This window comes from Chiloscyllium plagiosum, unplaced genomic scaffold, assembly GCF_037043375.1.
Source record: "Chiloscyllium plagiosum isolate Xiang-an unplaced genomic scaffold, Cpla_swu_hap1 HiC_scaffold_39, whole genome shotgun sequence".
Taxonomy (NCBI): Eukaryota; Metazoa; Chordata; class Chondrichthyes; order Orectolobiformes; family Hemiscylliidae; genus Chiloscyllium; species Chiloscyllium plagiosum.
The window spans coordinates 23498756-23517196 of NW_028270177.1; the positions used below are offsets into that span (position 1 = coordinate 23498756).

The following is an 18441-nucleotide window of genomic DNA, read 5'->3' on the forward strand; positions in this document are numbered from 1 at the left end:
ATCTACCACCCCCTGAGAAAAGGAACAAGAAGTGACATCACCACAGGAAATGACATCACCAACCCAAAGAAACCCAAACATATAAATAGAGAGCAGGAATTCGCAGCATTGCTTGGCATGAGGTACACTGAAGATGTTACCTAGCAAGGTGACGAAAAGTCTGGAAATGAACCTTTCAGCTCAGTGAGCAAACCGACATCCAAAACCTCAACCTGAACTACAAATCTTCTCAAAACTTGCGATGTAACTTAAATATTTGTGAATTGCTGCAAAGGAAGTCTTGTTTCTCAAGCTTTTGTCTTGTCCTCATGAGTACAAACACAAGATTTCAAACCGTCACAGTTTTTATTACTTTAGAAAACTGGTTCTAATTGGTTGGTATGTTGATTCCAATTGGCCAAGGCATTGCCATGGGGAAAGAAACAGGGACCTATGCTCTACATGCTTCTGTATAATTCAAAATAGGCACAAACCTTGAAATATTCCTTTTGTTTACAGAGAACGGATCCATGTATATGAATGTATTTTGCATTTAGCAAACTTGACTGGTTATCTTAGCTTGATTGTTAATTAGCTATTTCTGCAATGTCTAGCAATGCTTCATTCAAGCAGAGCCAACTTTTCAATGAATTAGCACCTCTTTTCACCTGGAGCATAAATTATATCATTTGAATTTCGGCAATCTTCTGTTTTGTCTTGATGAATGCAAAATGAAAAGCTTTGTTGACATGTATATCTTCTATTTGATATTTAGATGTTTCAGAACTACATAATGGTTGAATCTTTAACATGAGTACCAGTCTTAAATTGTTGGTTTGCAAATTTGAGAAGAAAATTGCTTTTAATTCTGATTTTAAAAAAAACTGGTCTGACTCTTCCAAAATTTGCCTTTGCAGATGCTGTTTTACGAAGTCTTATTGGCATTTGTGTGTTTGAATGTGATGCATTGTTACCTTCTAGAGCACTATTTAAAAGTAAAGTCACCATAGTCCCCGCAGATCAAAGAGAGAGACAACTGCTGGTGGTTTAGCCTGAGGATCACTGCCTCGGGCATTTTCATTTAACAGTTGATGAGGTTCAGTATTGATAAGACTAAAACTGTTGAAAGAGTTTCATAACATGGTAGATAGCTAGCTGGGAATGTTGATAAAATTGCCCTGATCATTCTTTTAAATTGTTCTCCAGCTATATATTGACAGGTGGGTTAAATTATACTACTTTGTATTATAATGAAATGGACCCAAGTAGTTTGTTTCAGATGGCTGAGATGTTTGGTATGACATTTTATGATGCACATGCACGGGAGAGCAAGTTCAAGATTGTTATGTTGTAATATTTCAGTTTCTAAATTGGAATTGTTTAGTATAATTAAAATTAGGAATTGGTAATGCACAAGTATTTATTTTGATTTTAAGGTGATGAAATGATATTTCATTTTTTAAAAAGTGAAACAATCTTTTTCCTTCCTGTCCAAAAGCAGGACTGAGGCATCAGAATGGCAGAACTATTCATGGAATGTGAAGAAGAAGAACTGGAACCTTGGCAAAAAGGGAAGAAAGATGATGAAGATGATGATGATGATGAGCCCATTTTTGTGGGAGAGATAACTAGCTCCAAAAGCTCCAGTTATCCAAGTATGACACACTTTGTTTCTTCAGGATTAATTTGGATTCTGAGGCAATACAGTACTTTTCAGTACATACAAGTTATTTGCCGTAAATGTATGTTTTATGGAATTGAACATTATTTTCTGTTGCTGGGTGAGATTGTTCAGTCAAATTGATATCATTTAAGCAGATTTGAATCCATTTACTTCTAAAATTGAAACTTTGCCTGTCCATCATTTTGTTCTGGAATGGTCAGTTAGCAGAATGACAAATCATTTGATGGAATTGTAGAAGAAATTGCTCTCTGTTTGTTTTTATTTAAAAAAAGCAACAATGTTGCAATTGCATCAGTTTGTTTTCATTACAGTGCAATGTAAGTAATTAGAATTGAAGTGTTTATGCAGAATTACTAAATACCTTCTTTAGCTGATGAGAGAGATTTCCTGATCCAAAAGTCTGCTGGTCATTCCATATTTTAAAGATAACCTGATAGCATAATCAGTTCTTCAGTAAAGAGGAATTTGTTGCAATTAAAGTCACCCACAGTATCAGCAAATAAAGGATATTTTCTTCTCCTGGTATTAATAATTTCTGTGAAGGTGAAGAAAATTGCCTGCAGTCAGTAACTAACACTAGATTATTCTTTTAGTGTACAGTGCATTGCACAGCCAAAGCATTGTGTAATGCTGTAGAACCAAAAAAGCCTGGATTGAACACAGTGTTTACTGTTACAGAGCTGTTACTGTTACAAGTTACATTGATTGGTTTTTGCATATTTTTAAATTAATGAGAAAATAGTTTGATTCACTAAATTACGTGCTTTTAAAACTATGCTAACTTAATTTGCCTCAGGAATATGTGAAGAAACAAAAGATTGCTATATACAATTCATTTACCGATATTAGCGTTTTCACAACTGCAAAAAGGTATTCAAGAATTACTTCAAAAAGCATTATTTATTACTCCCCTTTTTGCAGTTGAATTTGAGGCTCCCTCTGCACATAGATGTTTGCAATGACTTCTGCAGAGGAGTTTGAAAATAAGTTGTTTGTGTCAGGTGGAAATCAAGTCCATTCAACAGCTGGCAACAGTGGAAGGGTTGTGGCAGTGGTGGGGGGTGGGGCCTGTCAATTTTCTTGAGTATGAAAGTCCTGGAGAAGGTGCCACTTTTATTTTGGGAAGCTATGAAAACATTGCTACTTAGAGTTAGGGCTGGAATGAATTTCTGGTAGATTCCTATCAGTATGTTGTGTACTTGGGCTTTTGAGCTGCCTAATCCAACTAATTCTGAGCATGCCTTACCCCAGTTTTTACTCTGTTATTTTGAAAGCTACACTTGCAACTGTAAAAACTGACAGTTGGAGTCAATGCAGTTTGACTTTATTTTGGATATCTCCCTTGTCAGAAAAAAGGCTGTAGCATTGTAAAGGGTACAGGTTGACAGTGTTTAACTTTCTTTGAAACAGGCTAGCTTCAGCTCTTTATCTAGCATTTCTGAGTACTGACTAAGGTTATGTGGTAGTGGGTCTAAAACCGTGACACAAATCTCTTGCACTCGCGTGCGCTCACTCTCTTGCGCTCTCTCTCTCTCTCCCCCTCTCCTCCTCCTCTCACTATCAGTCTCTCTCTCTCTCTCTCTCTCTCTCTCTCTCTCTCTCTCTTCCCACCTACACCGCCCCCCCCACCCACTGTCGGTCTCTTTTTCTCTCTTCACACCCCCTCTCCCTGCCTCCATGTGTCTTTGTTTTCCCCCGTCTCAATCTTTCTCTATCGGTCTCGCCCTCCCGCCTTGGTGTGTGTGTCTCTCTCTCCCTCCTTTTTCTCTCTCTTGGTGTGGGTGTTCGTCTCTCTCCCTCTCTCTCTGTGTGTCGCTCCCCCCTCTCCCCCCCACCCTCCCATCTTGGTCTTGGTCTGTCTCTCCACCTCCCCCACTCCCCTTGTCGACCCTCCCTCTTGCCTCTACCCCCTCGACTCTCGAACCCTCGACTCTTTCCCCCCCCCTTCGCTACTTCTCCACCCTCTCCCCATCTCTCTTCCCGCCCACTCTCTCGCTCTACCCCCACCCCTCTCGCTCTACCCCCACCCCTCTCGCTCTACTCCCCCATCGCGCGCCCTTTCCCCCTCGCTCCCCCCTCTCTCCCCCCACGTTCCTTCCTTTCTCTCCCTCTATCTCCCCCTTGTGCTCTCCCTTTTTCTCTGTTCCCCTCCCTCTCACTCTCTCGTACCCCTCCCTCTCACTCTCCCCTCCCCATCTTGCCTCCCCTCCCTGCTCACCCCCTCCCTTTCTCGTCCCCCCCTCCGTCTCCCACCTCCCCTCCTCCCTCTCACCCCACCCCATAATTTTAATAGTTTTATAATTTTTAATTAAACTAAAAGCCAGTGAAATTTTAGATGGCACACAGGAATGTAAGTTAAAACAAACAGTTCAAATTATAATATTTCATCAGGCTAAACTGGGCAACTCCTCCCAGTACAATCTGTATTTGTTTTTATTTACATCTAGCAAATGATCTGAATGTCAGTAGTGACAGTAATCTTATCTGAAATGGAGTTAGTATTGGAATGGAACAATGGAGATAGGATTGGAAACAGAGCAAATGATTTCTACCTCTCCTACCCTATAGGAAATTGAGATCAGATTGCCATCTATTTCACATCCTGTCTGATATTACATCATATTAAGATCAATGGAGAATCCAAAAGCAATAGCAAATTAACTTTAGCACTCATAATTGTGACTGTTCAATGTCAAGTGAAAAATTGAATGTCACTTGGAGAGAAACTTCGTCTGGTGCCATTAGACAGCTAGTCTCTTCCACAGTTGTCTCTTTCAAATGAGAAGTTTGACTTCATTGCAAGTTGTTTTTATTATGGCGACATCCTTTCAAACCAACTTATTTATTCTTTATACACTCCAAGTAGAATTTATTCTGAGAAACATAAAACAAAATGTATTCATTTTGAGAGATGTGGTAATGGCTGGCTGGCCACCATTTATTGCTCCTTCTTAAGAAGGTGATGGTGAGCTGCCTTCATGAACTGCTTTGGTCCACCTGTTGAAGGTTGATCCACAGTGCCAATAGGGAGGAGTTCCAGGATTTTGACCTAGCAACCGTGAAGGAATGGCGATATTTTTCCAAGTCAGGATGGTGAGAGACCTGGAGGGAACTTGAAGATAGTGGTGTTCCCAGATATCTGCTGCCCTTGTCCTTCTGTTTGGAAGTGGTCATGAATTTGGCAGGTGCATCTCGTCAATAGATCTGAGGATCTTTGAATTTCTGCAGTGCATCTCGTCAATAGTTCACACTGCTGCTACTGAACATGTTGGAGGGAGTGGATGTTTGTGGATGTATGCCAATCAAGTAGGCTGATTTGTCCTGGATGATGTCAAGCTTCTTCAGTGTTGTTGGGGCTGCACTCATTCAGAAAAGTGGGAAGTATTCCATCATACTGCTGATTTGTATTTTGTAAATGATGGACAGGCTTTCAGGAGTCAGGAGCTGAGTTACACGCTGCAGTATTCCTAGTGTCTGACTTGCTTTTGTAGCCACTATGTTTATGATTAAATTAGATTAGATTCGCTGGGGTGAGTCCATTTAAGTTTCTGATCAATGATAACTCCCAGGATGTTGATAATGGGGGATTCAGTGATTGTAACCCCATTGAATGTTGAAGGGCAGTGGTTAGATTCTCTCTTATTGGTGATGGTCATAACTTGGCCTTTGTTTGGCGTGAGTGTTACTTGCCACTTGTCAGCCCAGGTCTGGGCATTGTCCAGATCTTGTTGCATTTGGACACAGACTACTTCAGTTACTGAGGAGTTGCAAATGGTGCTGAACATTGTGCAATCATCGGCAAACATCCATTGATGAAACAACTGAAGATGGTTGGGCCTAGAACACTGTCCTGAAGAACTTCTGCAGAGATGTCCTGGAGCTGAGGTGAGAGTGACAGCCTTTGACATCAAGGCTGCATTTGACGCAGTGTGGACTGGAGCTGAGATGACTGACCTCCAGCAGCCACGACACATCTTCCTGTGTGTCAGGTATGACTCTAACCACCAGAGAGTTTGCCCCATTGATTCCAGTTTTGCTCATGCCCCTTGATGCCACTGTGTCGAATGCAGCCTTGATGTCAAGGGCTGTCATTCTCACCTCATCTCTGGAATTCAGCTGTTTTGTCTGTATTTGAACCAAGACTGTAATGAGGTCAGGAGCTGAGTGGCCTTGGCAGAACCCAAACTGGATGTCGCTGAGCAGGTGCTGCTGGATAGCACTGTTGCTAACACCTTCCATCACTTTACTGATGATTGACAGTAGACTAATGGGATGATGATTGGCTGGGTTGCTTTTGTCCTGCTGTTTATGTACAGGACGTGATGTACTACTTCCATGGAGTAGTTGAAGTGCATGACCAAACCACCGGAACGATCCTCTACTTCATTACCAAGCTCAGAATCGGCTTTCTATGTCATGCAATGTAGCAATAATAGCTTGCACTTAACATAAGAAACCGTCCCTAGGTACTTCGTGGCACTGACTGAGGAAAAAATTGACTTTCAGTTACATGAGGTATTAGAACAAATCATCAAAAGCTTGCTCAAAGGAGGAGGATTTAAGGATCATTTCTAAGCAGCAAAGGATAGTATCAGTGAGGGTTTAAGCTTTCAGTGTTTACTGAATACACGGCTGGCAATTATGGCGTGGAAGAAATCCAGCATACCTAAGTGGCCAGTATTGGAGGTGGTGCTCAGAGGGAGTTTTGGCTGGAAGAAATTACAGACAGTGTAGGATGAGTGCATGGAAGGATTGTGAATGTAAGAGTAGAAATTTCAAGTTTGAGTTGTTGCTATACAGAAAGCCTATTTCTGTAATAGAGTTTAGGGGGGAAGCTGGTACATTGTTAATGTAACTGAATTAATAATCCAGAAGTCCAAGTTAATAGCAATGCAGACAAAAGTCCAGATCTTTCTAGGACAAAGGTGGAATTTAAGTTCAATTAATTTGTTGAAAAAAATCTGGAATTGAAAACTAGTCTGAGTAATGGTGATCATGGAACCATTGTTGAATTGTCTTTAAAAACCCATCTGGTTTCCTTATATCTTTTTGGGAAGAAATTCTGCTGTCCTTCATGTGCACAAGTCCAAATGTGATTCGAGACCCATGCATATTTGATTCTTAATTACCCTCAGATACCATAGTAAGCTACTCCATTTGAGAGCATTTGATGATGGGCAACAAATACTGATCTTACCAATGATGCCAATATGTCATGAAAGAATGAAATAAAATACAAAAATTGTGATGCTTTGTAGTTTCCATAAGTTTGGGTGAGAATGTCATCCCGTTCCCTTTCAGTCGAAGCAAAACGCTCAATGCTTGGAGACACGGTTGTTTAACCTTCTTTTATTCCAGAGAGAGGGAGAACAGAGACATGAGTTCACGGTCTTCTCTTGAACAACAGCTTCTCAATGAATTACAGGGGAACCTTGATTATCCGAATGAGATGGGCGGGCACTATTTTGTTCGGATAATCGATTATTCGGTTAATTGATTAAATGCCTTTGCGTTCGAGACCCCCCCCCCCCCCCCCCCCCCCACTCCTTCAACCCTGCCCTGCCCGCCTGCCCCCCACCTACCCCGCCTCCAAATCCCATCCAACACCGCCACCCCTCCCCAAACCCCTCCGCCTCAGCCCCACCTCTACCCCCTTCCCGGGGCAGCCGGTCTGTACACCAACAACAAGATTGCAGCTGGCTTTGGAGGTAAGTCTCAAGTCTCCAAATAGTGCGTGTGCGTGTACATGTACACACACACACACACACACACACCCCTTTTTGAGAGGTCCCACGTTTGCCCTGTACAGGACAATATTAGAGAGATTATCTGGGGAAGGGGGGGTTTAAGGTACACCCCTCTGTAGAACTTCAGGGAAAGTGTGGGGAGAGAGAGGGCAGGAGGTCAGTCATTTAGAGACGGTGCCTATTTAATCACTGTAAACAAAAGACATGATCACTGTTGGAAACATGCCTTTGATGTAATGTTGCCACCTCGAGATCTCCTTCGGATAATCCAATCTTCATGTAATTGGTATTCAGATAATCGAGGTTCCTCTGTTATATAGTCATTTTACAGGGAGGAGTATCCAGATAAGGCAGCACACACATGAATAAAGTGACCATTACAATCAACGAGTATCGATAGCAGAGGCCAAGCAGAGATGTTCTTAACTTTGTTAACTGGACTCAGACAATAGATACATTTCCCCTTGTTAGCAGACTTTGGATGCTGAATGCTTTCAATATTGTTAAATGGCTGAACATAATGACTGCTCTTCCACCTTGTAAACCCATTACCCTTGTCTCCAGCACCCCATTGTTAACTGTGAGATTCTTATATAATCTGAGTCATGCTTAGTTAAACCTCTTGTTTCACAAAACTCATATCTGATCTGAATCATACTGAGTGGAACCTCATTTTAAAAAAAAACGCAGAACTTAACCATTTCCCTGCCTGCACTCAAACCGAACCTCTTGTTTCACAAAACTCAGGACCTAATTCTTTCCCTGCCTGCTTATACCCTATGCACATTCTCAAGATGACCTAGATTCAAATCCCACCTGATCAAGAGGTTTGTAATAGCATCTCTGAACAGATTAATTAGAAAATATTTAAACAGTACAAATGACGGAAGAATGGAACTTGATGAGTTAGAGAAGCAAGCTCAGTTTGAGAGGTTGGAAGATTGGAAGTGAAGCCAGGAGAGTGCTGAACTTATTGAATAACAGCATGGCTGAGGGCTTTGTATGATTGAGTTATTTCTCAGAATTAAATAATTTTGACAATTAAGTGACAAATTAAATATTTTGTTCAATGTGGTTAGTGAAACATCTTATATTAGAAAGAAAGCTATGTGGCTGAGGTCATAAATTTATGCCTTTACTGATGTTTTATGGCTCAAATTAATGTAAACCCAGGCTCACAGGTGAGAATGCTTTGAGATAAAAAGTTTTTCATCAGGGCAAAGTTGTAAAATAATTTAGTTTTGTGATAGTGTGTGACAAGCCAGTCGGTATACTTTTCAGGTATATCTTTGTTATCTTGAATTAAGCTTCTGTAGTTTTGTAATGTTTTTCAAAACAAAATGTTATCAAGAAACATTTGAGAAGATTGTTCACTTCTTAATGATCGACTACATGATCTAAGCACATGCATAAATTACTCTTCGTGACCCCTTAGTCTGGGTAAAAATTTATGAAATTTGGCAGAATTTTACAAATGGGATGATTTTACAAAATGATGAATATTGATTATGATTTCAGTTGAAAGACATGCATTTTGGGATGCCATATACTTAACCAAATTTGATGTTGCCTACGCATCCCTTTCCAGAGGCTTTTCAAAGTGTCAGTGTTAGAACGATGAGGATGCATTTCCTTATGACCAAAGCCTATGCCTTCAGATACTAATATGTTGATATATATCAGTCAAAGTTTATAATAGACTTGGTCTAGTGAGGTTTACAGGACTCTAAATCCCTTTGGGTGGTGAAGCATGTTTCCAGGGTTGTGGAACTTGCAGCTATGATTGGACGTACAAGCTAGTGAGAGTGTGAATATGGAGAAAGTGAGGACTGCAGATGCTGGAGTACCAGAGTTGAAAAATGTGGTGCTGGAAAAACACAGCAGGCCAGGCAGCATCTGAGGAGTAGGAGAATCGATGTTTTGGGCATAAGTTCTTCTTTAGGAATGAGGCTGGTGTGCAAGCGGGCTGAGATAAAAGGTAGGGGGGAGGGAATTTGGGGTAGGGGCACTGGGAAGACGATAGGTGGAAGGAGATGAGGGTGAGGGTGATAGGCCTGACAGGGGGTGGGGGCGGAGAGGTCGGAAAGAAGATTGCAGGTCAAGAGGGCGGTGCTGAATCCGAGGGTTGGGACTGAGCTAAGGTGGGGGGAGGGGAAATGAGGAAGCTGGAGAAATCTACATTCATCCCGTGTGATTGGAGGGTTCCTAGGCGGAAGATGAGGCACTCTTCCTCCAGGTGTCGTGTGGCCAGGGTCTGGCGATGGAGGAGGCCAAGAACCTGCATGTCATTGGTGGAGTGGGAGGGGGAGTTAAAGTGTTCAGCCACAGGGCGGTTGGGTTGGTTGGTGTGGGTGTCCCAGAGGTGTTTCCTGAAACGTTCCGCAAGTAGGCGGCCTGTCTCCCCAATGTAGAGGAGACCATGTCGGGTGCAGTGCATACAGTAAATGATGTGTGTGGAGGTGCAGGTGAATTTGTGACGGATATAGAAGGATCCATTGGGGCCTTGGGGGGAGGTGTGGGCGCAAGTTTTGCACTTCTTGTGGTTGCAGGGGAAGGTGCCGGGAGTAGAGGTTGGGTAGGTGGGGGGTGTGGACCTGACGAGGGAGTCGCGGAGGGAGTGGTTTCTCCTGAATGCTGATAGGGGTGGAGAGGGAAATATATCCCTGGTGGTGGGGTCTGTCTGGAGGTGGCAGAAATGACGGAGGATCATACGATGTATCCGGAGGTTGGTGGGGTGGAAGGTGAGGACCAGTCGGGTTCTGTCCTGGTGGCGATTGGAGGGGCGGGGTTCAAGGGCGGAGGTGCGGGAAGTGGAGGAGATGCGGTGGAGAGTGTCGTCGACCACGTCGGAGGGGAAATTGCGATCTTTGAAGAAGGAGGCCATTTGAGTTGTTCGGTAGTGGAATTAGTCCTCCTGGGAGCAGATGCGGCGGAGGCGGAGGAATTGGGAATATGGGATGGCGTTTTTACAGGGTGCAGGGTGGGAGGAGGTGTAATCTAGGTAGCTGTGGGAGTCAGTCGGTTTGTAGTAAATGTCTTGTGTTGAGTTGGTCGCCCGAGATAGAAATTGAGAGGTCTAGGAAGGGGAGGGAGGAGTCTGAGACGGTCCAGGTAAATTTGAGGTCGGGGTGGAAGGTGTTAGTAAAGTGGATGAACTGTTCAACCTCCTCTTGGGAGCATGAGGTAGCGCCATTACAATCATCAATGTAGTGGAGGAAAAGGTGGGGGTGATGCCAGTGTAGCTGCGGAAGATGGACTGTTCCACATATTCTACGAAAAGGCAGGCATAGCTGGGGCCCATGCAGGTGCCCATGGCTACTCCTTTGGTTTGGAGGAAGTGGGAGAATTGGAAGGAGAAGTTGTTAAGAGTGAGGACCAGTTCAGTCAGTCGAAGGAGGGGTCAGTGGAAGGGTACGATTATGCACCACCATAAACCTCAACTGTAGAGAAGAAACGGTGCAGCTCAAAAAAACATCTGGTTCTGATTGCTATCTATACTCCTTTCATATCTATCGTGGACTTAAGCATGTTAGTTATTAAATAAGTCCATTGAGATTATTAGGAATCAAATTGTAGCATATTTTTTGTCATGTGTGTACACATTGTAAAATAGCATAATCCTTTGACTCACCGGGAGAAACATATCCCAAAGATTTAGTAATACTGGATAATATACAGTGCTTCGTCAAGTAAAACTGCTAAAAATAGCATGTCATCCAACTCAGTCATAAGAGATATTAATGGACTATAATCATCTCTCAATTTTAAAAAAGTAAGTCTTTGATAAACACACATTAAAACTGTCATTCCTTCATCAAATTCTAGTTTTGTTCAACAGTAAACTTGGGGTTGGCTACTTTTTTTTTTAGGAATACTAACTTATTACATTTTAATATATTTTTACGTTGAAGCTTATTCTGATTGGTACGCCAAGAATGAAAGATTTAATGGGCTGTTGCTCAGGATAGAAAATCTCTGTTGACAAGTGAGTGGTGAAGTATTGGTACACCTTGTGTCACCAAACTCCTCGGCCACACTGGACCTGAATCTTTCTTTACTTTGCACATTTTGGGTTTTAACATGAATTATTTATATATCACTCATCTAATTACAGACTGTTCTTTTATCCCTTCCAATTGTGTTCCTCCTTCAAAGCTGTTTGACTGTAATATTGCTTGGTTCTGACAAAAGGTCCTTTTTACTCTTCCTTTTTCCACAGATGATGCTTGACTTGCTGTATTGCTTCAGAAATGTTTGTTTTATTTCAGATTTTAACAATTGCGCTTTTAAAGAAAAAGGTAGATTTGTCATCCTAAGAAGTATAACTTTTGTTATAAACTTTGATTTAGCTGTACTAAATTCAGACTAAGCTGCATCATTTGGCACTTCTGACACTGTTACTGATTTAATTTCTTTTTGCTGTTTTCTTTTGAGGGAGAAGAAATAATTATAGTTATAATCTATAATGACAATAAAGCTCGGGAACATATTTTCTTCCCACTTATTCATCTTCCTGAGTGATGGTTATTTTATTTTGACAGTTGAGGTTGAAGATGTCATCTCAAAATGTGATTTCCAGCTCACAGTGTAGCTGTATGATTTTTCTGCACTGCATTCACCTGGATATGTAGTAAGTTCTCTTGTAAGAAAGATTTCCTATGGGGACAGATTAAAAGTCGGTGAACTGTATAGAAAATGTTTGATGTATTGCCAAAATGATAACACTTCCATGTTATCAGGGCAACATTTGACATCAGTCTACACTGAACCTTAGCGTTTCCACTGGTACAAAATAGAGAATTTCCCTGAGGAGTTAGTAGTTATACAAGTGAAGCCTCTGTGAGAATTTTGACATGCTGGGTTAGAACACCTCTACCACATCAAACATCGAGGCAACCTCTGAGTTCAAGTTGGCATTTCATTTAGAAGTGAGAAAATTAATTCTTGGTCAGTGAGACCTCTGTGGAGAAAGTGAGGTCTGCAGACGCTGGAGATCAAAGCTGAAACTTTATTGCTGGAACAGCACAGCAGGTCAGGCAGCATCTAGGGAACAGAAGATTCGACGTTTCGGGCACATGCCCTTCTTCAGGAATGAAGAAGGGCATGTGCCCGAAACGTCGAATCTTCTGTTCCCTAGATGCTGCCTGACCTGCTGTGCTGTTCCAGCAATAAAGTTTCAGCAGTGAGACCTCTGTGTCAAGTCTTGAAATTACCAATTTCTGTCAGCATTAGTTTAATTTCACTCTTAAGAGTACCTGGAATGTCATTTTTAAAAAAAAGATTGAATTTGGAAAATGCTTTGTCATCGCTGCTGTTGATCTTTCTGCTGTTGCAGTATTGTCATTAAGTATTAGTCAGCTGTGTAATAATGGAAATGTCAGATTTTTGGCCACTTAATCTATAAAACTAAATTTAAAATTATTCAGCTTCACATGGATTTTGTCCCTGTGTTTTAAAAAATTCTCAAGGTCAAGGACCAGGCTCGCAGGAAAGTAGTCTGACACAGAACAAACAGCCAAGAGGCGAGTCTGCTAGAATATAAGTGTTTTATTCCCCGCAGCGTCGCCACAACCAGGTCTCGTACTTACAACGGGTCTGGTTTATACTCCCTCTACGTGTTACCGGAACTGGGAGCCGTCAGTTCTCGTAGAGCGGTTGCCAACAACCCACGCTCGGCGGTTAAACGCAACCCCGGAGCAGACTCTACCGAACTGGAGACTTTTCCAGCTGATATACTCTTTTCGAGATCTAAACATTCATGTGAACAGCAGAGCAAGGCTGAAAAACACATTCCATTCTGGTCACATACAGATAAGAAGATTCACACTGGAAGGTGTGTAATAAGATTCACACGGGACTAAGCGACACCTTCCATTTTCGGTTAGATTCACACATGTATTGGGACACAATTTTAACCCTTTCACCACATTCCACTGCTTGGCCCAATACATGTGTTACATTATGATTCACACATGTATTGGGACATAATTTTACACCACACCCTGCAAAGATGAATTATTTATTGCCAGCATGTTTTGAAGTATACAATATGTGGATAAAGTGCTGATGGAGTTCTGACTGTGGGCAATAACTGAGACCAATTTGAAATAATGAGTAGCACTACATTTAAGATATATTGATTTAAATCTGTTGAAAGGATACGAGAGACTACCTTTATGAACTGTTTATGTTTTGTGATGAAAGTTTAGAGTTTTCTTGTAGAAGGATGAGCTGTGAGAAGATGCCAATGGGATTGACTCAATGGATCTATTTCGATGTTTGCATTATTCTGTACGTTTGTTTCTCCCAGATTAAAATTGTTTGCTTCTCACATTAGACACCTCAATTTGGGACAATAGCTTCATCTTGTCTATAAGAATGTAAGCGGTCTTAGATAATGTAGCCATGATGTGGAGCTACATCATGGACTGGGTGGACAAAGTTAAAAATCTCACAACACCAAGTTATAGTTCAACAGGTTTATTTGGAAGCACTAACTTTTGGAGTGGTAGTGTGGAACAGGTTCATAGGACACAGAATTTATAGCAAAATGTTAGTGTCATGCAACTGAACTGATATATTGAACAAACCGAGACAGCAATTTAGGTTTGTTTAATATATCATTTTAGTTGCATGATACTGTAATTGTTTGCTATAAATTCTGTGTTTTGTCATCCTGTTCCACAGCTACATGACAAATGAGCAGTTCTCTGGAAGCTAGTGTTTCCAAATAAACCTGTTGGACTATAATCTGGCAATGTGTGATTTTTAACTTTGATAATGTAAGCTGATTTGTACACTTTGTATTTCGGATGTTTCCAAGAAGGCCTAAGGAGTGGATTGTGAACCTGCAGAAAATGTTATACCTGCTAGCCATTTTAAAGGCAAGTATGTGGGGAAAAACAAATGTTGTATTCAAATGTTAATCAATGCAGTGTTTTAGTGGAGAGAAAAAAGATAAAAATATAAGAAGTTCAGAAAAAATAATGTTTTCAGCTGCACTGAGATTCTGCAATACATACTGTAATGCTGATACTACAGTGCATTATCTGAGTCCAGAAGAGACATAAAATTGAAAGAAGAGATTTCTAATTATTGTCAGAGTTGTAAGGATTTAGAGAGTTCATAACTAAGAATTATAACCAATATTACAACCAAACTCTTGATGAAGGAAAACAAAAGACTGAGTATGTATTGGCAAGAAACTTAATAGAAGCTTTTACTATCTGCTTTTAAGTGCCTAACATATAAAGAAATGTTTAAAATTAAATGCTGCTCCCTTGGAAGCAAAGATGAGGCAAAATTATAATGGGAATTAAGGGCAACGACAGGTGTTAAGCATATACTAAGTATCTATCTCAAGATTTGGAGATGCCGGTATTGGACTGGATCGTGCTGTGTTACGATCGAGCCCTCCACAATCACCTGATGAAGGAGCGTCGCTCCGAAAGCTAGTGTACTTCCAATTAAACCTGTTGGACTATAACCTGGTGTTGTGTGATTTTTAACTATCTATCTCAAGTTACATTCCACTTTCAAGGAGCTATGAACCTGCAGTCCAAGGTCTCTTTGTTCAGCAACACTCCCTAGGATCTTACCATTAAGTGTATAAGTCCTGCTAAGATTTGCTTTCCCAAAATGCAGCACCTCACATTTATCTGAATTAAACTCCATCTGCCACTTGTCAGCCCATTGGCCCGTCTGGTCAAGATTCTGTTGTAATCTGAAAGTGAATTGATATTGAATCCAGGGAATTCAGAAGAAGTCTGGGATATTCCTCATGATTGAAAAGTAGAAAACATAACCCTGTTATTTGAGAAAGGATGGAGAGAGAAAACCCCAAACTATAGACTGATTAGCCTGACATTCGTAGTAGAATAGTGGAGACTACTTTTATGAACAGTTTGTAATTTGTGATGCAAGTTTAAGAGTTTCCTAGTGTTCAAGTTCTATTATTAGGGGCATATTCAAGAAGCTCTTGGATAATCATTATATGATTGGACCAAGTAAACATGTAATTGTCAGAAAAATCAAGTTTAACAAATCTGTATATCCTCAAAAACACTGAAACTAGTTGGCCTCAGTCATTTACAATCTATATTAATGCTGTGGATGATAGCTTAACTGTAATATAAACAGGCTTTCTGATGAGAAGGTGGAAAACTAAGCTGTGATAAGGATGTACAGAGGTTGCACAGGGATTTAAACAGATTAATTAAGTGGGCAGCAAAATGATAGATGGAACACAATATTGTCAAATGTGAAGTTTCCCATTTTGAATGGAAAAGTGGAAAAACAAGTTTTAAGATAGCGAGAGACTTGAATATATTGGTATTTAGAGGAAGCCAGGTGCTGTTGAGAGACTGGTTTTGTGCAGTTATATCGAGCGATTCGGAAAAGATAAGACATGTTGACTTTTTATTATCAAAGTTTGGATTATAATTGTGAAGTTTGATCAAATTCCTTGGGGAAGCCACACTTGGTCACTATTACAGTTTTGGTGTCCTTAACATAAAAAAGGCCCTTACTTGCCCTGGAATAAATGAAACAGAGCTTCACTGGACTGGTTATTGGATGAAAGGTTTCTCTGATGTGGAAATATTTAGTAGACTTATGTTCCCTAGAATTTAGAAAGTTGTTGTGATTTAATTGCAACATTGACAATTCTTGAAAACTTATCCAGCTTGCTAGGGCAGATAATCTGAATAAAGTGCTGGAAATACTCAGCAGGTCTGTTGGGTGAGTGAGTGATAAAGATCAATTTAGTCTGCTGTCATTTTATGTTCCTCATGCTTGTAATTGTAGAAATTCAGAATTCAATTAAAAATTGTCAGCATACCCAATTTCCATTTGCAATGATGATCACCATCATTGTATAGAACAGGTCCTCCAAATTTGGTCATAATCTGCTAAATTTCTCTTGAGCTCATTAAATATGTCCATAGAGTGGTTGCAATGTTTAGAAGCCAATAGCTGACCACAGGTGAACCATAGAAATCCAGACGTAGTCAACTCAGAATGCTGTAGTCAACTTGGCAGTAAATTGTTTTTAAATTCTTGACTCAAATTTTGCAACTACTTTTTCTTGAAGAATTGGACTGAGTTCCAAATTTGAATGATACTAGCACGCCATAAAGTTAATAGTTTTATAACCATTTAGAAGAGGTTTGAGTCGCAACCTAAAAAGAAGTGAATATTCAAGGCATACTGTTTTAGGCCTCCTGGCAAAAGCTTGTTTTCCATATCAACCTTTTTATATTGCTCAGGCAAGTGACATCCACATATAGGAAAGGTTATAAATTGTATTGAAAAAGAATTTAAAGATGTAGGCTTGCTGACAGTAACCATTTCTTGATTTTGCATTAATATAAAATCAGTTCCAACTAAATCTGTGAAACCAGTGGTTTCTTTGCTGGGCAACCTATCCAGATTTTTGTGCATTGATGAACTTCAGTCCTGAGCTTGGTGTGATCATGCCATGAGGGCAGAGTACAGCTGCGTCTTTGCTGCTACTTTTCCCACGTTGACATACTAACATTGAATGGAATACTAATCTATGGGTACAAGATGGTTATTTTGTTATGTCAGATATGATCAAAAGTACAAGAAAGCTATGACATTAGCTCCCCCAGATCAGAGTCTAAACAAACCTGTGTGTCTAGCCAAAATAACATTAATGGGTTTTCAACTGCATTAATTGTGGAGGAGAGAAAAGGCTGACTCCTTCTTCATATGTTTGGATATGAATGCAAACCTCTGTTTGATCATATTGGGGGTCACAAGATCAGTGCCTTGGCTTGCCTTCTGGCCACTGTGGACAATGAGTTGCCTCTTGAGAGAGGTCTTATGCCTATGTTCCCTTGTTTAAGAACAAAGTAAAATTTTCCCTGTCTCCTGATTTTTCTTTCCTTGGGTTCAGTGTTTTTCCAAATTCCAAATTTTTGCATCTTAATTATGATAATAAATTTACTCATCCTTGAAAGCTCTCCAAAATTGAGAATTTTAAACTTCTTATATTGGAGCCTCCATTGTTGGCTTTAGGATTGACTACTTAAATGATGAAATCATGGTACCATAAGTTTACTTATCTATAATACAAGGCAGAATTGATGCATCATTTTTACTCTGTATCGTACACACAGTAATTCATGAAGTTTGAACATGGCTAAGACATCTATCATTAAGTATCAGCGACAAAAAGGATAATGAAGAACCTCTTAAAATGCTGCAGTTCTTCAGTGACTAAAACTAAAGTGTGCATTTAAGCTCTTGCAGTTATTCCACAGCAACTCCCAGTAAGGTTTCATTGAACAGAAGATTACCAGATGGAGCCGTCCTCCTATATTTACTAAGCATGCTTGAATAAGTTTAACTGGAACACACAAAACAAATTTTATCTCCCTCCTAGATTTGTTCCACAATGGGTCATAAATTAAGAAAATTGATGAACTAAATCTTATGTGTAATGGTTCTTATTTTTCAAATGAGAGGCAATTCTACCAAAAGTAAACCCTTTCATCCCATCTACAAGCACTTTTATAGTACAGTTTCTGGGAGTTAGTGGTAAATTTCTTAATCTGAATATTGTGTAGTAAACTGCTCAAAGCCACCCTTGTTTTCCCTACTTTCTGAAATCTTGATTTTTTTTTTCAGATCGTGAGAAAAATCAGGAGAGAAGTGACAATAAAATTTTGAAGGATAATAATTTGTCATATTTTGAATTTCTCCAGATCCTTCAAATTTCTCATTAGAAGATTACTTATTATTTCTATCTTTTATTTGCTTCCAAGGTAATAAAACAGAAGGCACTACATTTAATTTGACACAGCAAGGAGGAATGCAGAATGGACTTAGCAGAGGCATGATGGTCTCCTTTAGCAGTGGTAAGAGATACTGAAGTGATTGTTTTGGTGTCTAAATTTAGTTCTGAGACACTATTTGTAATTAAACTTGTTTGTTTCTGTAAAACAACAGTGCTATTTAGTTTAGAAAAATGGGTGTCCTTTGCTAAATGTTTTTTAATGTGTTCAT

General features: G+C 40.2%; 1 protein-coding gene across 3 annotated transcripts in view; it reads left to right on the forward strand.

The window, feature by feature from the left end:
- Window positions 1-18441, forward strand: part of znf280d (zinc finger protein 280D) — a 128847-nt gene that overhangs the window by 32466 nt on the left and 77940 nt on the right. For 2 of the 3 annotated variants that reach the window (XM_043677476.2, XM_087981129.1), the window contains exons 2-3: window positions 1481-1634; window positions 18201-18293. In XM_043677476.2, the coding sequence (XP_043533411.2) occupies window positions 1496-1634; window positions 18201-18293 (232 nt within the window). In that variant the 5' untranslated portion in view covers window positions 1481-1495. Of the gene's footprint in view, window positions 1-1477; window positions 1635-18200; window positions 18294-18441 lie in introns of all 3 variants that reach the window. The other variant, XM_087981128.1, reaches the window with a different exon arrangement.